General features: G+C 44.8%; 1 protein-coding gene across 10 annotated transcripts in view; it reads right to left on the bottom strand.

Annotated features, from left to right (window-relative positions):
• Nucleotides 1–22,911, bottom strand: part of RARB (retinoic acid receptor beta) — a 352,738-nt gene that overhangs the window by 199,663 nt on the left and 130,164 nt on the right. For 9 of the 10 annotated variants that reach the window (XM_080974915.1, XM_080974916.1, XM_080974920.1 and 6 more), the window contains 2 exons: nt 20,177–20,263; nt 14,573–15,059 (listed from right to left, as the gene is read on the bottom strand). In XM_080974915.1, coding sequence (XP_080831041.1) covers nt 14,573–14,750 — 178 coding nt within the window. In that variant the 5' untranslated portion in view covers nt 14,751–15,059; nt 20,177–20,263. The remainder of the gene's footprint in view (nt 1–14,572; nt 15,060–20,176; nt 20,264–22,911) is intronic. The other variant, XM_080974924.1, reaches the window with a different exon arrangement.

The raw sequence follows: 22,911 nt of genomic DNA, 5'->3' as shown, positions 1-22,911 counted from the left end.
TAGCCAGGCTACCGGGTGCAGAGCCAAGCTCTGCCTTGGCTTTTTAAAAGTCTAAAAGCGAGGTGGGGAAAACAGAGCCCACTTTACCTGGTACTTGTAAGTAGAATACACATATCATAAAAGCAGGTGAGAGGCATTCCATCCACAAAGTGCTCAAAATTCTTCTCCCACCCCCACAATTTGTGAGAAAGAGCGTCACTAAAGGTGGGAGGGGACACTGCATTTGCCCTATTTTTTTCGTCATTTGGGTAGGTGAAGAAATTCTTTCCCCATACATCTTTGTCTGCATTTTTGTTTACTTCCCCGAGAAAGAACAGAACATCTCGGGGAATGCAAGAGCAAAGTCACTGGGTGGAGTGGCACTCAGGGGTGCATTTAAGGAACTGACAAACTGTATCCATCTTTTCTATTATCTTGTACTCTGCCTGATGTTATCCTTCAAGTGTAGCACATCAATTGCTAGAAGCTTTCTTCATTAGATGGAGAAATGCATTACTAGTTTGGCTTCTGGATGATACATTACTCTAATGTATCATTAGAATGGCATGTCACATCAGCGGTGCACTATTGTGAAACATTATTAGAGCAATAGCTCATGCGATGCCAAATCCTACACGATGCCAAGTTCTTTCGAGGAGAAGTGCATTTGACTAATTTAAGGTGCCCATACTCTCATAGGAATTTATTAGTGGATTCAGTGCTGTTGAAGGGCAGTCAAGTCCGGGAAAAGTCAACGTAGAAGTTAAGATTTCATGTCATCGTCACAGTCTAGCATCCGATCGTCATGGGCAGAAGTGGGAACCTGTGACCCTGAAGACGCAGGACTACGTCATTGGTGACCCTTGGCCATTCAGACTGGAGCTGATGGATGTAAACACCTAGACAACCACAGGTCACCCAGCCGTGGTCTGGTGTGACTAAGTGACCGACTTCCTTTTTCAGACAGAGACCCAAGGCAATACAAATATAGCAAGCCAAATTTTCATAGTTACTGTTTTTCTACGATAAGACAGTTAATGGACAAGACTGTTGGAAGAAACAAAACCTGAACTTCGCATCCAAATAATAATACATCTCCTTAACTTTCTCCAGTGTAAGTCAGACCTGCAAAACATGGTAGAACTTTACCGAAGAAGGAGAAATAAAAGGGTATGGGTTATTTTTCTCCTCCGGTACCTCCCAGTAAAGAACTCTATGGTGCAAACACACTTAGATATGGATATCTTTGGATATCTATTTCTAGATATAAAAGACAAGAGCAAGAACTGCACTGTTTTGTAGTGTGTGTGTGTGTGTGTGTGAGAGAGAGAGAGAGAGAGAGAGAGAGAGAGAGAAATGGTACAGTGGTACCTTGGGTTACAGACCCTTCAGGTTACAGATGCTTCCGGTTACAGACTCCGCTAACCCAGAAATAGTACCTCAGGTTAAGAACTTTGCTTCAGGATGAGAACAGAAATCATGCTCCAGCGGCACGGCGGCACCAGGAGGCCCCATTAGCTAAAGTGGTACCTCAGGTTTAGAACAGTTTCAGGTTAAAAACGGACCTCCGGAACGAATTAAGTACTCAACCCGAGGTATCACTGTATATTTTTTCTATTTTTAAAATGTATTTAATACTCAATGTTCTAAAAGTGTTGTACAATATGTCTATGCACAGTAGATAGTCATTAAAACAAAAATACAACTGAGATTCCTGAGAATCTGAGATTTAGCTGAGATTCCTGCATTGCAGGCGGTTGGACTAGATGACCCTTGGGTCCCTTCCAACTCTAAGATTCTATGATTCTAACCTTAAACCAATAAAACAGCATAAAAACCTATAAAAATAATTTAAAAAAGATTCTGGATATTCATACACATAAATCAGGGTTCGATGCTATGGGTCGGTGAAAGCCTAGGCAAAAGGGTAAGTATTTACAAGACATTTGAAGCAATTGCTGGTTGATAATAATGAGCTGGTTGATAATAAAGAAGGTGCCAGTACTCTGGGCGCAAAATTTCATTGGGGCCAGGAAGAACAATTACATGGAACTTCATTAAAATCTTGGTATATAGTTATTCCATGATGCATGATAATAACACCATGCTTGCAACACCGTACATTTTTTCTGTACTCTCAGTACCTGACAGTGCACGCCTGTTTTCACCACAGGGTCATACCATCCAATGTTCTGCCAGGACGCGGGCTCACACCTCCTTCCCCAAGCCCAGAAAGCCTTTGCTCAGCTTAGAGAAGGAGGCGTGATGTTCTGACGTGGTCCAAGAGCTCTTCCACCTCCCACCGAAAAAGGTGGCAGCACTGCATACCGTTGCGTACCACCAGAAAAAAAGCTCTGGCTAGATGGACCGCTGGTCTGAGTTTGCATAAGGCTTCCTTTGCTCCTGTGTTAGTGGAAGTGAACAGATGGAACTTGATCAACAGAGACAGATGAAGGCTCAAAGGATGTGAAATCCTCATGTTTTCTTTCCACAGTTTCTTGCACTGTGGCTACTTAGCCAATAACAACACAATCATCCGTGCCTTGAAAGGGAATTCATATTAAATTTTGTAAGTATATACAATTTAATCAATGATGCTACCACAACAAAATCTGTTTAGCACAGGCATATAGCTCTCTCATGTTGCCTTTTCAAGTACTTGTAACAGATGTTTGTGTCAATTGGTCTGCAGATACCACACGTGCTTATGGTCTTGAATAGAGTAACAGATGTACAATGCATTACCGTTTATATTTCCTTGATGAACTGATATTTTTGCATAGCTTACTGGGCAATTATATCACTCATGCCACATAAGTGACTATTCAAGCAAAATGCTTTAATTTTACATGCAACAAATCCTGACCCCGAGGTTTCTGGATTCAAACACATTCCTTGAATTTTGATACATCTGTCTGTGTGTACTTAATATGCCGTGTGCAGCTGTGTGTGTGTGTGCAACTCAAAATTAAATGCAGGAGAGCAGATCCAGATCACGACCAAAGCACACATGGAGGGCCAAGTTTTCGAGGAGTTGCAGCTCTTGGAAAGGAAGAATTAAACTTCCCTCCCCGTGTACTATGGTCCTGATTCAGATTACCCAGTACTTAGTTCTGAGTTAAAAACAAAACTATAGAGAGGTGCACACATGATGTATGTAACACGATGTGTAGTGTGAGCCTAGCTTGTAAGAAGTCACAATCTTTGCTGGAGTGGCCTCACACAAGTGCTTTCTACATGGGAAGCACTTCATCATCAGAAAACACATGAAGATACACACACACACAAATTGTACAGATTTCACACACAGTTATATTAACAGTTATAATCCCCCAAGGGCCGGCCCACCCATGAGACAAGGTGAGGTAACCGCCTCGGGCGGCAGAATCCACAGGGGCAGCAGATCTGGCCTCCAAGAAATGCATCGGCAGCGCGGCGCACTCCTTGGAGGCCGGATGCGCTGCCTCTTCGACAGTCACTCCCCAGTGCCGCCTCCACAGTGGGCTCTCAACAAATAGAAGGCACTGCTCATCTCCTCCCACCCATAAGGAGGAAGCAGCAGGGGCTGCCCTCTGCACCCACACAGCCTGATTCAGAGCAGGCTAACAATTGAGAAACTTTTTCTGTTCTGTATTAGGTGGCACTCCCCCCTCCCAAGAGCTTAGGAGCACTCCTGGAACTGTCATTGTTTGTGGAGTCCCAGGTGGTCTCCATGGCAAAGGGTACCTACAACCAACCTCAGCAGGTAAGTCCACTGTGCCCTTTCCTAGACAACAAAAGCTTGGCCACTGTGACTCACGAGCAGCTCACCTTACTCTCCTGCAATTTATACTGCCTTAGCAGAATTCAGCCTCAGCTTATTGGCCCTCATCCAGCACGCCACTATGCCCAGTTGGGCTGCAATAGAGTTGCAGTCTTTGACTGGCTAAAGCAGGCATAGGCAAACTTGGCCCTCCAGAGGTTTTTGGGACTACAACTCCCATATCCCTGACCACTGGTCCTGTTAGCTAGGGATGATGGGAGTTGTAGTCCCAAAACATCTGGAGGGCTGAGTTTGCCTATGCCTGGGCTAAAGAGTGCTGCTGGTGGTGGAAGTAAGCATGCAGCGTTTGCCAAACCATTTTCCTCACAGGAGTGATTTGCAGAAACACTCTCATGGCTAAAAATCACAACGTGGTAAGTGACCCTGAATAAATCATTTGTCCTTTACTAGACTGATCTGAACTACAAAGTACACACAACTCTTATTTATATCAGTTGCACGTGCTAAAAAAATATTTGAAAGGAGCCCCCTTAAGGGCAAAATCAGCTTTCATTTGTGTCTGTAGGCACCATAGTCACTGAAACACCCAGTGACAATCACTTACACAATATATCCATCCCAATAGTAGGATGGAAATCAGGGAGATATTTATGGAATTCCCACAACGTCCATTCATATAATAGGAGAAAATAATGGTCTTATTAACTCTGACATCAAAAGTAGTGTGTGTTTTCTTTTTCCATTAGTTTTTGGCACTCAGTTGCTGGCATTAGACTTCAGTACAAGAAGCCATAGGATTCATAACACTTATCAAACCATTTGCATTATATTCACTTTCAAATCCCAGTGATGTTAATTTTGTTGACAAGCAGTACATGTAGGAATAGGTGGTGGGGTTTTTTTTAATGTTAGACTAAGGTCTAGCTTTTGGCTGTTTTTGCCTGCCTTGCTTGCATAATCCTAAAGGTCTAATGTTATTTAATTTTAAGTAAATGGTAGAAAATTACACACACACAAACACACAGAGTAATAATACAACTTTCCTATAGGGAGGAATGAAGCATGTGTTTGCTTCAGGGAGTTTACAGTGACAGGATTTATCACAAGTTTTTTGAACCAGATAATTATGTTTGATAGCACATCTGGCAGCATCATAAAAACTTGAAATCCTAAGCTATTACACAGGAATTACTTTTGTAAATCATTTATGAATATTACCGATGTAAGCCTATTCTGCGTGTAGAAACAGTGACTCAAGGACAAAGAGGATGACAATGATTTCCCTTTGTCTTTGGGGCTCAACTGACTGTGTAACTGGCTCATCCTTTAAAGTCTGAGGTGCTAAATAAGCAGTTGAAAATAAGTGGATGCAACTCAAGACTAGTTTTCGTTATGCCCTAAAATATGCAACAAGGACACATAATTGATAGACAACGCGGGTGGCAGGCATCCCCTTTCCCCGTGGCATATCTTAAGTAAAACTTCGCTTTAAAGTGCCGCATTGAATTCTCACTGTAAAGCACACCTGAACATACAACAGGAAAACATATCATTAAAATTAATTATGACCGAAAGCCTTTACCCAAAGGGATCTGTGTAATCTATAATATTCACTTTCACTCCCAAAAAGGGAGCTTTGTGTTCAAACTATTAAGAAATATTGCCTACACTTCAGTGGAGAGATTTGTAATTGCTCAGATGTTTGCATGGGTCTGTCACACACACAGGAGCTAATGAATGTACTACAAAGTGTGTGTGAATCATCTCTTTCTATTAAAATGAATGAGAAAGTCATTCTAAAATGAGGGCCACCAAGCATCCATGAAAGTCTGACTCAAAACAGATCACTGGACTGGGGATTTGAAGGGTGGAAAGGTACCGAGACTATTTTTTAGCTACAACAGACAGCTGCCTATTGGTGGGTTCATTAATGGTCTGCTGACTATGGGTGGTTTCATTCATACCTACAAGATGAAAACTGAGGTGCAGTGATGGGCAAGTATCCATCATTGCAAGGATATGTTTTTTTGAATATAGAATTTTAAAACAGAAGGTAAAATTTTAATATCTTACATGAAATAAACATCACCAAATCCAGATATGATGAGGAAAGCATTAATAACTGCAAATCACATCATAAATCACCATTTAAACAAAAATTAGCACTCAACAGACAGTACCAATCCAACAATCTCTGACCTTCCTCAACAGTCTTAATAATAACCAATCTAAAAGGAAGCTCCCATTGGGAACAGAAATGTGGCATCCCTAGAGAGTCAGTGGACCAGACAAGGTGAGTGAAGAACGAGTGGGATGGACCCAGGACCCAGTTGTATACCCTTCCTCAGATGTATATATTGAACCTACCTGAAACTCAGTTCAAAGGATGTTCAGTTGATAAGGAGAGGAAGTCAACATTAGTTCAATGATGGTGGGCAAGGTGAAAATTTTAGGTGCCATATTCAAACAAATACCTCCTCCAAAATCACTGGGTATCATATGCAGGCTTATTTTTATTTTCTAAATGCTGTGTTTGCATAAACTCTGCCTGTTTCTCAATTTTCCATATCCATTCTAACAGACCCAGATATAAGATATGACTATAGAGTATGTTTTTTTTTTTAAGGAGCAGCACCATTTTCATAGATTGAGCTGTCAGGGAACTGCCATCGGAAGGAAGGGAGGTGAAGGGGCTCACACAGGTTGGGAGAGACTCAGCAGCTGAAGAGGGAACCAGTAGGGGGAGAGGAGGTGAGCTGAGGGAAAGGGAGCTGGAGGGATGGCTCAGAGACACTTCCAGCGAAAACAGTGGGGAGGTTTCAGGACCTCTTGTAGGGACACCCACTCCTCGCCGGAAACTGTCACGCAGAGAGTCCAGAAGACGTGTTTCCGTTAAGGAGCTTTTATGTTGGAAGCGATTCCGAAAGCAACCACTGTCGGAATCTGCTAGTGACTAGAGGAGCCATGTCTGAGGGGCTCCGTCACAGACAGAGGTTTGTGGACTTGAACAAACTCTGAGGGGATACGATTTTACGCACAAGCAGCTCATCATCCCATCACAGCATTCCGACAGTCTTTGAAAGCAGCTTGTGCAGGAGAAGGCATCATGAGCAACCCAGCCGGAACCGGAGAAGCAGGAGCTGGAGCGGGTCCAAGCCTAGAAGAAAGGTACCGGGTGTTGGAGGTCCAGCTAGCGCTGCAGACGGCGAGGCTTGAGGAGAGGAGGGCTCAGGATGCAGACAAAAAGGGGAAAGCCACCCAGCTCGCCAGAAAGGTACCAGGATTGGTGCAGAAGTTTGGGGGGGAGCCCAAAGACTATCATGGCTTTCGGACAGAGATGCAATATGCCCTCAATCTGCAGTTTGATGAATTCCCTGACGAGGAATCACGAGTGGCTTTCGTGATTGGGCATCTTGAAAAGGGGGCGAGAGACTGGGTTAGACCCCTGATGGCAGAGAATAGTGACGTCCTAAAGGACACGATGAAGTTCTTTCGCGCCATGGATCTGATGTTTTCCAGCGATATTGAACAGGGAGTGGTGCGCAGACAGTTAATGGCTTGCAAACAGGGGAGCCGATCTGTCCGTGAGTACTGGACTGAGTTCACCATGCTGGTTCACAGATTGGGGTGGGACTTATCGGCGGAACCCATTCAAATGCTATTTGAAGAAGGGCTTTCTTCGGCTGTGAAAGACGAACTTTCCCGGGGCCCCAGGGCGGATTCTATGGACCAGCTGACCAAATCTGCGCTGACCATAGGAGCGCGCCAGGAGGCGAGAGCATTGGAGAGGCGGGAAGGGAAGGGGGAACGTTGGAAGGAGTTCCACATTCCAGACATTCCAGAGCCAACTTTCCCGCCGGCAGAGCCGATGGAAATCGGAACAGCGCGCGCGCGCGCGCAGTTTCAAAGCCCAGTGAGAGGGGAAAGAAGGAGGGAAAAGGCGCCCGGAAATGCTATCTCTGCCAACAGCCAGGTCACTTTGCCAGAGTCTGCCCCCAGAGGAAGGAATGGCAAGGGATGGTGGGAGCTGTGGAGGGAAGGGAGGAAGAAATACCGGAGCAAGTAAAAGCCAACGCCTGGCTGCCACCGTCGGGGCACAGCAGCCAGGCCAAAGAGCAGTGAAAGTGCCCACGCCAGAACCTCCTAAACCCGCCCTAGTGATAGAAGTGGCGCTAGAGCTGCCAAACGGACACCCTCTAAAGATAAAGGCGCTGTTGGACTCAGGCAGCTCCTGCAATTTCATGAGCAAAGAGTTTGCAGCTGAACACCAGATACAGACGATCCCTTTAAGCAACCCCCTGCAGGTGACCACGATCGATGGCAGGGAGCTGTTGGGAGGAGAAGTCAGCTTGCAGACCGTCCCAATGATAATGAAGGTGGCAAGGCACACCGAACTGATAGCGTTTAATGTGGCCACCTTGGGAGGAGCTCCCATTATATTGGGGATGAGCTGGCTAGCGTTACATGATCCGCTGGTGGGCTGGCATCAGAGAGTGGTTTCTTTTGGTTCAGCACATTGCTTAGAACACTGCAAAGAGGGAAAGGGTTTGGCAGGGGCCCAAGCCACCCTAGCAGGGACTGAAGTAACGGAGAACGTGAAGGTACCACGACAATACGCAGATCTCCGCGACGTCTTCAGCGAAAGGGAAGCTGACCAACTACCCCCGCATAGACCCTTTGACTGTCAAATCAATTTTACTCCCTGGGGCACAGCTCCCTGTAGGCAAGCTGTACGCCATGTCAGACAGAGAGATGCAGGAGCTAAGAGAGTTCATTGACAAGAACCTGAAGAGAGGGTTCATCAGAGAGTCCAGGGCGGTGGGGGGCAGCCCAGTGTTTTTTGTGGATAAAAAAAACACGAACAAGCCGAGGCTGGTGTGTGACTTCAGGGCCTTAAATGCAGTGTCAGAACCAGTGGCCTTCCCTATGCCCAGGATTGACGACATTTTGACAAGGGTGCGGAAGGGAAAGATTTTCACAAAGCTGGACCTAAGGGGGGCGTACAACCTGATACGAATAAGGAAGGGGGATGAATGGAAAACCACCATGTTCACCCCTTTAGGGGCATTTGAATATTTAGTTATGCCCTTCGGCCTACAAGCAGGCTCCGCATGCTTTCAATCGTTTATGAACCACGTCCTGGGGCCTTTGCTTTACAAGAATTGTGTGGCCTTCTTAGACGACGTGTTGGTGTATTCTGAGAATGAGGAGCAGCATGTGAGAGACGTCAGAGAAGTGTTGAGCAGGCTGCAAGCCAACCAGCTGTGGGTGAAACTGGAGAAGTGTCAGTTTCATACCAAGGAGGTGGAATTCCTGGGGTATCGCCTGTCAGACAAGGGATTGGCCATGGATCCTGGCAAGGTCCAGGCGGTGCTGGAATGGAAAACACCCAAAACAAGGAAGGATGTGCAGAGGTTCCTAGGATTTGGGAACTTCTATCGTAAGTTCATCCGAAACTTTGCCCACCTGACGGCGCCCATTACGGACTGTCTCAGCAGTAAGAAGAAGTTCGTTTGGACTGAGGAGGCGGAGCGAGCATTTGAGGAACTAAAAAGGGCCTTCGCCTCGGAACAACAACTCCTGCATGTGGATTTACAAAAACCGATGAGAGTGGAAACTGACGCATCAGACAGAGCTATTGGGGCGGTGCTTCTGCAGCCAGGGAAGGAGGAGTCAGAGTGGAGACCGTGTGCCTTTTTTTCGCGAAAGCTGAACAAATCCGAGAGGAACTACACGGTGTATGACCGAGAACTACTAGCCATTCATGAGGCGTTCCGGAGATGGAGGCACCTGCTAATTGGCGCACAACATAAGGTGCAAGTGTGCACTGACCACAAGAACCTAGAGTATTGGAGGACGGCACGAGTGCTCAACCAACGGCAAGTGAGATGGGCCCAGGAGTTCTCCAAATTTAACTTTGAGATTTGTTACGTGCCAGGCTCAGAGAACATTAGGGCGGACGCTCTCTCACGCAAACCTGAATATTTGGAGGGGGAGGGAGCACCCGAAGAGAGACATGTCATTCCAGAGGACCGCTGGGTGTGTGGGGCGGCATTGGTGGGACAAAGAGAACTGGTAGAGGAAACAGAGAATGATGAATACGCCCAGAATAAGCTCAGAGGTCTTAGGGGTGAGGGAGAGGAACCAGGGGGTTTCGAGGAAAGAAATGGAGCTTTGTATTACAAAGGGGCACTGTATATCCCTGAAGGAGACTTAAGGGGGAGGGTACTCAAGCAGTTGCACGACAGCCCCACGGCGGGGCATTTTGGACAACACAAAACCATGTGGTTGGTCACCAGGGAATTTTGGTGGCCTAAGGTGAGGGAAGATGTACGGGAGTATGTAAGAGGGTGCGAGCAATGCCAGCGAGCCAAAGGGGAGAGGCGGGCGCCGGCGGGGCTATTAGAACCCTTACCAACCCCAGAACGACCTTGGGAGGCAGTGTCGATAGATTTTATGACTGATCTGCCAAAGTCCAAGGGGAAAACAGCCATCATGGTGGTGGTAGACCTACTAACAAAGATGTGCCACTTTGTAGCCTGCTCGCATGCAGTCACGGCGGAAGAGACAGCAAAGTTATTTGTAGAACACATTTTTAGGTTGCACGGGGTGCCATTGAGGGTGGTCTCAGACCGAGGAAAACAATTTACTTCCAGGTTCTGGAGGAAGCTCATGAGCTTACTGCAGGTGGAGGTCAACTTTTCGACTGCCCGGCACCCTGAAACCAACGGGCAGGCGGAAAGAGCAAACGGGGTCCTCCAGCAATACCTGAGGTGTTATGTCAATGACAGAGAGAATGACTGGGTAGAAAAGTTGGCGCTGGCGGAATTTGCCTACAACAATGCCGAGAATGTGTCCACAGGGATGAGCCCCTTCTTGGCTAATTATGGGTGTCATCCCAGGGCTTTCCCAGGGGGAGAAGGGGAGAGATGGAGCGTCCCGGCAGCCGAGCATTTTGTAGAAGAAATGGAAGCAATCCATCGTCAGCTCCAACTCAACTTAGAAAGGGCGAAGGAAGAATACAAGAGGCAGGCAGACAAGAACCGAAGGGAAGGTGAAACCATAAGGGTGGGAGATAGGGTGTGGCTGTCAACCCAAGGGTTGCCGTTCAAAGGAGGTTGTAAGAAATTAAGACCCAGGAGATTGGGTCCCTTTGAGGTCATTCAACAGGTCAACCCAGTGGCTTTCAGGCTCCGGTTACCCAACCACATGAAACTGCACCCAGTATTTCACAGGTCGTTACTGTCACCGTATGAGGGGCGACGAGAAGGGATGGCCACTCGGGGACCGGTCATAGAAGAAAGAGAATGCAGCAGCCACGTGGCAGAAATCCTCGACGCCAGGTGGAAGGGGGATCAGGTGGAGTATTTGGTAGCGTGGGAAGGAGAACCGGAGTCAGAAAACACTTGGGTAATGGCAGAAGATATCAATGACGAGGTATTGATAGAAACGTTCCATCAAAGGTTCCCAAGGAAACCTCAGCCTGTGGAGAGGTTCCGGAGGGAATACTTTGGGACCACCGATGAGGAGGAGGAGTTGGAAGGATTCCCGGACTCGGAAGGGGAAGGGGAGATGGACTCTGAGGAGGAGGAGTACTTCGAGACCAGGAACCGCAACAGGTGGAGAGAAGTGTTCGAGACATCGGAAGATGAAGGAAGTTCATTCCAGGGTTTTGCCTCCTCACCGCCCGTAGAGGAGGGGGCGAGAGGAGGTGAAGGGGGCCCTGGAGGGGAGGTGGATGTCAGGGAACTGCCATCGGAAGGAAGGGAGGTGAAGGGGCCCACACAGGTTGGGAGAGACTCAGCAGCTGAAGAGGGAACCAGTAGGGGGAGAGGAGGTGAGCTGAGGGAAAGGGAGCTGGAGGGATGGCTCAGAGACACTTCCAGCGAAAACAGTGGGGAGGTTTCAGGACCTCCTGTAGGGACACCCACTCCTCGCCGGAAACTGTCACGCAGAGAGTCCAGAAGACGTGTTTCCGTTAAGGAGCTTTTATGTTGGAAGCGATTCCGAAAGCAACCACTGTCGGAATCTGCTAGTGACTAGAGGAGCCATGTCTGAGGGGCTCCGTCACAGACAGAGGTTTGTGGACTTGAACAAACTCTGAGGGGATACGATTTTACGCACAAGCAGCTCATCATCCCATCACATGAGCCAATAGACTTCTGACTTTCCCAATATGACCCATTTCCTTCTGATCACAAGAGGCCTGATTTTTCAAGTCCTCTCCTACATTATCTTCCCCTTTGCTTGAATCTTACTCAGAAAACTACCATTTCATTTTTTTAAACAAAACATGGATTTAAATGATTCTAAAAATGTGACGGGTAGGATGAGGGCAACCAGGCCCCCTGAGTACTTATATTCAAACCTGCTTTGGTTAGAAAGAGTTTTATTCCAAAAGAAGTACGGTGACCCATCATGCATACTATTGAATAAACCAGGAGGTTGATAGATACCAGCCTTTGCTTTGTTAGTGCTCTTCTTGGCCAACTAATCATTCTGGAATACTAATGTTCAATCTGACCACAGTGTTTCTTTTATTACTTTAACATTAATTGATAGCTCACCTTTATGAAAAGGTAATATTTTTCCTCCTATCGACCTTTATAACATTTTGACCAACCTCATAATTATTAAGTATTTTTCTAATGTTAACATGAGATAAAAACAGAAGTTAAGTCATAAAGGTTGAGGTTAAGAAGTCAAACCCATTAGTATAATCGGTGGAACTAAATCTCCACCACAGATCTGTTTCTTTAGGCCACTTATGCTTCTAAAATTAATCTACTCAAAAGTGCTTGGAGGTGACTTGTGATAAGGCTTCTATTATTTGTCTGAATGATCAATGGGCTGAGATATCAGCAGGCTGCCCTTTCTATAGCCAGACATTGCATCAGAAAAAGAGGAAGCTTCACTCTGATCTTATACAGCAGGCATATAAATTTATAGAAATTAATTAAGAGAACAAACTAGTAACATGAATGTACTCCCACAATCGACTGTATATCTCAGGCACAGGCAAACTCGGCCCTCCAGATGTTTTGGGACTACAACTCCCATCATCCCTAGCTAACAAGACCAGTGGTCAGGGATGGTGGGAGTTGTAGTCCCAATATCTGGAGGGCCGAGTTTGCCTATGCCTGGTGTATCTGCTTGTGTAGAAATCATGGTCTAAGATAACCATGGAGAAATCATGGTGGGACCATGTCAGCCTTCTTAAGACCAAAGCCCACTGATAACCTTTCCCTAAAGACAATACATCATGGGGCAAGGAATAACAAGGTCACAAGTAATGCAGACAACCATACAACCCATTCAAAATTACTGATGCTAATCCTCTGATCTGGTTATTTAGGAACATAGCAGGCTGCCTTATCAGCCCGCTCAGTATTGTAAACACCAACTGGCAGTAGCTTTCCAGGATTTCAGACTCAGCCCTACCTGAAGATGCCAGGGAACCCGGGACCTTCTGAATGCAAAGCAGGTGCTCTCTGACAGAGCCACACTGCCTTTCTTTTTCTTCCTGGCACTTGCCAAGGCAATGAAGGAGGGGAAGGGGAGAACCTGTTCCCCTAAATCATTTCTACCAGCAAAATTGCTTCAGGATTAACAAAAGGATATATTACAGGCTCAGATTCTAGTGCCTTGGAGTCACTTTTACTAATAAACAAAGATGTGGCTTTTTAGGCAGAGCTGCTCAAAGCCTAAGCAAAGGACTGCTGCATATCGTTATGCGGTAGGTAATTTGGCGCCATCCCACTGTTGTTGAACTGCACCTCACATTAGGCCCAGCCAGCATGGCTGATGTTCAGGAATGGTGGGAGTTAACAGTTCAGCAACTTTTGTAGGGCACAACACTGGTGCCCTTGTAGGAGCTTCTTCTATAAGCCCATCCCCTCCAAAACTAGCTAGGAGGGAGCCTCCTTTCAAGCAATATAAAATGTCATGATACTGTGCTGTCTCGGTCTACTGGATTATATATATTTACTGGAAACGGGGGACCGTTCTTTTGAAAAGTAGCATTAATTAACTTTTACAGAATTAATGCTACTAGGACTACTGGACTTGATGCTTTGTGCCCAATGTGGTTGGGAATGTTAGACTAGGACCAGGAGATCCCAGTTCGAATCTCCATTCATCCATGAACTTCATTCAGTGTCTTTAAGACCAGTCAGTATCCTTCAGTTTACTTTGCCTCACAGGTTTGTTGTGAGGTTCATATTATTTATTTATTTTTAAATAGTTGTAGCCCGTCTTTCCTCATGGTTTCCAGGTGGCTTACAGAAATAGTAAAAACAAAAACAAAAAAACAGCACAAATAAAAACAGCAATATATTAAAGGAACAAGAAAAACAACAACTAAAGCTGGCAATAACAATTTCAAAGCTGCTGCGGAGGCACCGAACATCATAAAAATGCAACGTAAAAAATTCAGAAGGGCGCCACATGATTATGACTGGCAAGAATTTTTTTTAAAAAACAGCTTCAAAGTGGTTTTGGAAATAAGAAGGACTTCATGCTATCATGGAAGGCCAACAAGCAGAAAAGTAATAAATATATCAGAATAAATCTGCAGGCTAAGCCAAGGGTTATCTGAATAAGCAGACATCATCACACCTACAGAGCAACATACCCTATTGTTTCGCTTTTTGATGGATTCCTAGGCCAAAGCATCTATTGCACGAGTTTTGAGAAATGAAACATAAAATTTCAAATAGATACACATGGCTGCTTTCTGTAAATTGTTTTTTTTTAAAAAAATAACATTAACAACAAGCCAACTTGCATGACCTTCAATGCAGAAAGCATGAAAGAAGAATCAGAACTTACTTGCTGGTGATGGGGTGCTGCAGCCGCTGGTTGGTGGGTTGCCTTGAATGCCATGCAGAGTCGAAAGGGAGAGTCCACCAATGACAGGAGGGAAAAGTAATGGGTACGGCGGAGCTGGGTAATGAGTCATATGTCCATTGACTGTTGGTACAGGACACGTACGGCTGCTGGTAGACATGGTAATGCCTCAAAACAGCGGAATGCTCAGGACCATTACTCCGCAGAAGAAAGGAAGGAGGGTATCAAGTCCGGCGATGCAGCATGAGAAAGTAACTCATCAGATGATTCTCTTTTTTTCCTCACTGCTGAATTCTTCCAGTCATCTTCCTGGTACATTCCTGCTGTGATGGCAAATCTCTCTCGAGCTGCTTCTTTTTTTGGGGGAAAAAAAGTGATCACATATAGGAGACTGTTCAGTTCCTGTATCACACCCTTTTTCTTCTTCCTGGAGTGGAAGTTTCACTCTACAGGTGGTTGTTGAAGTATCCTGCAGCAGGAGGAAGGAGGAAACAACCAGAAATAAATAAGGAAGCCTAGCAACTTTGCAAATTAATCCCTTGATTAATCCGTTTCCATGAGCTGCTGAATTAGGCCAGGATCCAGCAGACCCTTGAGTGAAAGGGAAGGGGGGGGGGGAATCTCCACACAGGTGATTCCATGATTCTATGAACTGAGATGTGTAAAATGTTACTCAAGTCACTAAGCGTTTCATCACCACTGAGCATATCTAGTTCTCCTTAAGCTGTTGGAGTCCCCTCTAGAATTCTACCCTCAAAAGTATTGCTATTTCTACCAAAAAGACACCACTATGTAATATTTTCCTCTTGGCATGGTGGAACCAATGTAAACATAAAAGAAAAAATCTGCACAAATAAAAGACAGATCCTACCCCACAAAGAGGTCACGCATATACTGGCCTCAGCCCAGTACACCTGAAGGAGGGTCTCCACCCCTATTGTTCTGCCCGGACACTGAGGTCCAGCTCCGAGGGCCATCTGGTGGTTCCCTCACTGAGAGAAATGAGGTTACCGGGAACCACGCAGAGGGCCTTCTCAGCAGTGGCGCCCTCCCTGTGGAACGCCCTCCCCTCAGATGTCAAGAAAATAAACAACTTCTTGACTTTTAGAGGACATCTGAAGGCAGCCCTGTTTAGGGAAGCTTTTAATGTCTGATGTTTTATTGTATTTTTGATATTCTGTTGGGATCCAACCAGAGTCACTGGGGAAACCCAGCCAGATGGGTGGGGTATAAATAATAATAATAATTGTTGTTGTTGTTATTGTTAGTTGTATCATCAACAACCACTATTACCGATGATACTTCATTCTGTTTCCCCTCCCTGTTTTTTTTGTTCTTGTCCCCACAACAGTCAGGTAGAATTCCATGGCCTCTAAGCATGGTTATTCCTCCTTGGTCTGCTTCTGAGTCAATAAATAAATTATACAAACCCTGTAGGGTTTGCTGGACTAATGATAAACCAAAACTATCTTGCAAATCTTGGGGTTCCCCTGAGTCTGCTGATGCCTCCCCATTGGTGCCATTTTGACTACATAAGCAATGACACTCATCTCTGAATATCAGCAAAAAGAGCATATGATAACATAAGGCACTGATCACACCCCACTTGGGATATTATTTCAAACATGAAAGCTGTGAACCAATTCTCAGAGTCATTTGACAGCCAATCCCTTTTCCCAGGGATCTCTGATAATTGTAGCTTTATGAGGGGAGCAGGGGTCTCCTAACAACTCTCAGCACCTTTAAGGAACTATAACTCCCAATATTAGGGGAAGCCATGATGGTTAAAAGAGTTATGATATCACTTTAAATGTATGGTGCAGATGAGTTCTATCTGAAATATTCACAGGGATAGAAGTTTCAGTGAAACAAAAACAGCAGCAAATCAGCTCTGCAACAATAAAACCAAATGAGAAATTAGGTGATGATGGCCAAACATCCAAATATAAAAATTCTGTATTTTGTTTCACTTTTCCTTTTCATCAAACTGAAGTGCGATGAATGTACTGTGTGTGTTTTTAATCTATGGTGCTTAAAAAGAGGGGCCTGTTAGGATCGAAACCTAATTTTTTCTCCTAAGATTGTCAGCAAGCATCAGCAAGGACCACCCTGGAAATGAGAAATAGATTAGATAGCAACAGGAACTCAAATGAGCAGTAATAACAAATTAATGTGAATCTGCCTCCCTGCCTGCCAAGTTACATAGATGCAGAGTGTTCCTCAGTGGGGAAAAGTACCAAAGGTTATTAGCTGCATTAAGTCCAGTAATGCTGTCTGTGGAGCTCTTCACATTTATAGATACAGCTGAAGTATACAATTATTTTCTACAGATTCTAGAGCCCAGTAATCATGTAATGATGCAGGCGTATCTTTAGGATTAATGGGGGCACAACAGATGCTCAAGGAAACTCACTAGCCCTATTCAGTTGTTACTTGCTCATACAATTAATGCTAATATGAGGGGAAGAGAGAGCGAGAGGCCTCGCCTCACTGTTGGGTCTTCACTAGCCTTGCCTCCCCATTGTCCACACTCTGGGGCAGAATGTGAGGTGAGATCCCAGGGACTCCAGCAGACTTCCAAGCCAGACTTCCAAACAGCAAGCAATGTGAGAGCAAAGATAGGCAGGTTAACCAGGTCGATCAGCCAGGTAAGCAGGCATGATTCTAGGAAGACAAGCAGGCCAGGTGCCAAGAGGAATCGGAAGGAAACGCAAACCAAAGATTAGCTGGAGGATTAAACCAGCAGCACCCGCTACCTGAAGAACTTGAACTTCAGGTGCATGCTTGGATTACCTAGGATGTATATTAAACAGTTCCATACCCACCAGAATTTCTCCAATGAAAATAGGGATGCCCTATTCCACAAGAATAAGGATAAATTTATTTTTTATACCTTGCCTATTTGACTGGGTTGCCCCAGCCACTCTGGGCAGATTCCAACATATATGAAAACATTAAAAAAAAAAATTTAAACTTCCCCACATAGGACTGCCTTCAGATGTCTACTAAAGGTTGCATAGTTACTTATCTCCTTTGCTCGGTGGGGGTGGTGTCACATAACAATACCCTCCAACATTTCTCTGATGAAAATAGAGACGTCCTAAGGAAAAGCTTTTGAATTATGGTGCTGGAGGAGACTCTTGAGAGTCCCGTGGACTGCAAGATCAAACCTCTCCATTCTGAAGGAAATCAGCCCTGAGTGCTCACAGGAAGGACAGATCCTGAAGCTGAGGCTCCAATACTTTGGCCACCTCATGAGAAGAGAAGACTCCCTGGAAAAGACCCTGATGCTGGGAAAGATTGAGGGCACAAGGAGAAGGGGATGACAGAGGACGAGATGGTTGGACAGTGTTCTCAAAGCTGCTAACACGAGTTTGACCAAACTGCGGGAGCCAGTGGAAGACAGGAGTGCCGGGCATGGTCTGGTCCACGGGGCCATGAAGAGTCGGACACGTATAAACAACTAAACAACAACAAGGAAAAGCAGGACATTCTGGGATCAAATCAGAAACCAGGACAGCTTCTGTAAATCCAGGATTGTCCCTGGAAAATAGGGACAATTGGAGGGTCTGCAGTCCTAGCAGCTGGTCAGTGAAAACACGTGGAATTAGGCCTGTTCACTAAAACAAGGCTGGAGAGGTCCAGCTAAACAACAGAATTCTAAAAAGATGCTTGTTGTCTACCTTTGAGGAGCAGATGGGAAAACTATTGATGGATCTTCCTGGCAACTAGAGTAGTAGGAGACTTAACATTTTAAAATGTTGATTGGTAGCCTCATTAAATCAATGAGACTGAGATGACAACCTACAGACATTCAAAACAAATGAAGAGAGTGGGGGAAATCTACATATAAAGCAATTTCACTTGATAATAGAAATGAAATGATCCTTGCTAACTTGGCATAGGAGAAGGCCATGCTCTAACCATAATTTCACCACACCTTGGTACCAAAAAAGCGAAGCAGGTATGCGGTGGAAAGATAGAATACCAAACAAAGTCATCTCTACATTCAGTGCAGTTGCCCGAGTAAGAAATGTGGCTTGTGGCATTTAATCAATGAAATTTACATCAAGGTCACCTATTCTGAATGATCAAGAAGTCCTGAAATAAATAAAAAATGCTGCTTGTGAAACAATCATATTTCCAACTGCATTTCTGTTAGCCACAAACATGCAGAGCTAAGCACAAATTATCAAAATGTGCATAGCCAGTGGCTTTTTCAGCTACTTCAGAGGGAGGAGAAATGTTCCTGGGTTATGATCTATGCAGGCAGCACCTCCTGCACATCTGAATTTTAAAAATATTGTCTCTTTTTCCTTTTCTCCACATTCAGTACAAAGCACCAAGGTAGCATGTTTTAAACTTGTGCTGTCAAAGCACAAATAAGAGATCAAAAGAGATGATCTCAAATTCTTACCTGTGTTAAGATATAATTCAAAAAAGGCTTCTCAACCCCATTTACAAATAATTGGAGGACCCCTCTTGAAAGCAAGCGCTAACACGGCATGATTAACAGCAGTCTGCCACAGCAGTTGCTTATGTTCAGCAGTCAGCATGTGAATGCTTCCAACTTCTGCGCTATGTGGAATGAGGGAAATGGAAATCAGACTATGAGTAGACTTTTGTACTTACCCTTTGTCAGTATTGGATACACAATCAAGTCTCAAAGTGGAAGAAAACCACATTAAGGAGAATGTTTCCGGACCCCCTCCCCTTACAGTCTTGAAAATGGAAAGTGCAAGAAGGCTTAGATTCAGGATCTAGCATGGATAAGCAGGTGCCAGGTCCCAGGAAGGCCAATGAGAATGACATCAGACACCAACATTCCCTTTTCTTTCTTTTTAACTTTTTACTAGGGCAGTGGCTGCAGCTACCCACCCTTTTCATCACCCCAGAATGCCTCTGGATTCTGCTACGTCAGAACCCAGATTCATTCTGGGGAAAAGAAGGTGGCAATCAGCTACCACCCAAGTAAAAATATAAAAGAAAGGACTCCTGCTTATTGCACCTGGTAAGCTTACTGCGGACAAACGCCGGCTCCCTCAGCCCATAGAGCAAGATGAGCGCCGCAACCCCAGAGTCGGTCACGACTGGACCTAATGGTCAGGGGTACCTTTACCTTTACCTAAGCTTACTGGAATAGGGGACTGGGTGGTCCCAGGGGTCACCATTCTTAGGGTCACCTCAAACCTGGTGCTGACTTTGGGTGCAACCAGTTTCTACCAAATGTACAAGCTCTTCTCCGTAACTCTTTCCACACTAATCACAAATGCTGGAGTGCAACATGCGCAGACTGACTTGTAGCTCTGTTTTCTAGGTGCAGAATGAAGAGGCCTACCTCTTCAATTCAGAATTAACACATCATTTCATTCTGTGATAAGTAAGGAAGTGAGAATGAAAGAGGCAACTGTGACTATACATAAGATTGCATACCAGGGTTCTGGCATAGAGGAGAGGGTTGTTCGTTTCTGTATGTCTTGTTATATTAAGTTTCAATTTTGTGACTTTGTACAGTATGCATATCATTGAAAAACCAATTATATATTTTTAAGAAGTAATTAAGTAGCAAATGTCTTCCCCTCTCACCTGGTGACACCAGTATCTCCAGAGTCTGAGTGGTTCAAATTTCAAAAGAGGCTTGCTCCACCCAACAAGTCGATTCTTCAGCCTGCTCTGCAAGGTAAAAAAAAAAAAAAGGGTAAACCAGATCAGTTTTAAGACGACTTGCATCTCTGAAGACATGAATCATTGTGTTTGGGCTGGAACAGTAAAGTATCCAGAATGCCATAATGATGCAGAAACCTTGGGACACAGACCTGACTGGCCCCAAGTTATGGGAAAGACTGAACAGCTCCTCTCTCTCTACTCCTCCACATCATCTCCCTCAACCAGACATCCATCCTACCTATTGGACCTTCACGTTAGTGAAATTGGTTTAAGCTTATTGGCCCTCATCCAACCTATTATAACCAGATCCAAGCACCGAGTCAGCACTTTTACAACCTTGCTAAACTCTGATGACTAATAGATCCTGGGGTACTTATTAACATCTGCTGCTTTCTGGTCCAGTTTGGCATGATGCTCTATTTGCTCTTCTCAAGAGTTGTTTCGGACTAGACTTACTTCAGCACTGTCAAAAGACAAAGTCGCAAGTGACATCTCACTTAGGTCAAGAGGCGATGATTACTCTTTGGGGACATAAAAAGTGGATTGCGTAACTGAATAAACTTCCTACAGTTGTAAGCACACTTCTGCCAAAGAACATTATATTGAATTAAATGGGGCTTTTTACAAGGATTGTAATAGCGGCGTAAGAACAATTGCTCAAGATCATAAATTACTCATGGAAGCTGTGAGGTCTATTTCTCTGGAGGTTTAAAATGACAGGCATGGCTAAGTGTCTGCCATAAAGTTAAGTATACAGCCCACTTCTCTGGAGCAAGGGGAACGGCCTAATGTTCCCTTCCATCAGTATTGCTATGATCCTGGGGAGTTACAGATTCCAATTCTGGGGAATTGTAGGTGGATGTGGGCTAAATTTAAATGATACCGTGCCTACACAGATACCTCTGAAAATAAAGACGAGCAGCATAGATGGCAGCAAATGACTATAAATTAAATTAATAAACTCCTTGAGCAGCAGCAAATGAGCTGTTCTTTTCCACACCACTGCACCAAAGATGGTTCTGAATGTAATGTTATTTTCCAGGAGATTTTATGCATAATTTATAAAAAAGTGTAGTAACGGAGAAACAACAACGAAATAAAAACCCAAAAGCAAAAGGGGGACGACGACACTAGTGACTTGTATATATTTTTCGCCAACAAGAAAGCAGCAAAATATTAGTACTCTTCTTCAGTATTTCCAGAAAACCAGGGAAACATAGACAAAGGGCATACAATACACTATTTCACCTGGTAAATATTTCTACCATGTTCTGAAGCTGGTAATCTCTTCCCTCATTCCCATTCTCTCCGATGCAGTGTCTCACTGCAAGAGGCTGATTCAATGGAAAGTAAGTACAGACAGTGAAAGGAAAAGAGGGTATGGCGTCTGTGAGGAAAATGAGACTTGAATACAGCCTGGGCTTCTGCAGAAGGTTGGTGCTGCGTAAACTGGCACAAGTCAGTTAGTGCAGAAGACATTGCATTCCTAGTTGGTAACCTGTGGATTAACTGGACTATTGACCTTGCTACCTGGTACTCAAAAATAGTCTCTACATTTCAGATCTTTGCACTCAAAGACACAGAAGGCTACAAATAGGAGAATGGTGATGAACCACCCCTTGCATGACTGTTCTCACATGAGTAATTTGAAGCCCTAACTAGAAAGACAATATTTTAAAATTCCTTCCACCTTAGAGACCAAGTAAGTTTGTTACTGGTATGAGCTTTCGTGTGCATGCACACTTCTTCAGATACCATGAAAGAAAGATAATGTAGAGCAGGGATGGGGAACCTCTGACCCATAGATTGACCTGGGTCCACCAGAGGGCCATTTCCCCCAAACTGGCCCATCAGCTGATGGCGCTGGAGATGTCAGCTGATGGACAAGAGGGCAGTGTTTAATCTTGGATTGGCTGTGTGATCCTGTTCCCAGTAGGGAATAAGACCACACAGCCAAGGCAGCAAGATTTCATCATCTCCATCCCTGCGCAAAAGTGCTGTTTGAAGCAGCTCACATGCAAGAGAATCACTTCAAAGAGTCTTTTGGAAATGCTTTAAGGCGCCTCCAGTGCTGCTTGCTCAAATGGGAGAGTGGAGGCAAGTCTTCCCCCTCCTCCTTTAAGTCCCTTTTAAGTTTTAAAAGAGAAGCGTAGGGAGACTCAGAAAAGGCTTTGCAGGTCTCCTCCCACATCACTTTTAAGTCTTCAAGATTGAAGACTCAAAGGGAATGGGGGGAGACTCGCAATGCCTTGACAGTCCGTCCCCCCTCCCCCTTTAAGTCCCCAGTCTTGAAGACTGAAAAGGAAAGTGCAGGAAGACTTGAGAAAGGTTTTGCAAGTCTCCTCCTGCTTCCCTTTTAAGCTTCAGAGAATAGAGTGCAAGGGATTTTGACAAATGGGTGCCCCTGTTCTCCTGTCAAATTTGGTCCACAAGACAGATCCTGAAGGTAAAAAAGCTTCCCCATTCTGGGTGTAGAGCTTATCACTTTTTCTCCAGTGGCCACAATTTATCCCCAACAACCATAGTTATGATAGTTCACAATCAACTTTATTGAAACAGATGTGCCTTTTGTGGATAAACAATAAACCAAACAATATTTACGTTGTATTTAATGTTCCTTGTGATGAAGAAATTATGTTGTCAGTTTCTCCACA

Source organism: Podarcis pityusensis (assembly GCF_964106645.2).
Source record: "Podarcis pityusensis genome assembly, chromosome: 12".
NCBI classification, from domain to species: domain Eukaryota; kingdom Metazoa; phylum Chordata; class Lepidosauria; order Squamata; family Lacertidae; genus Podarcis; species Podarcis pityusensis.
The sequence above is the reverse complement of the archived record's forward strand: the minus strand, read 5'-3'. Positions and strand labels throughout refer to the sequence as shown.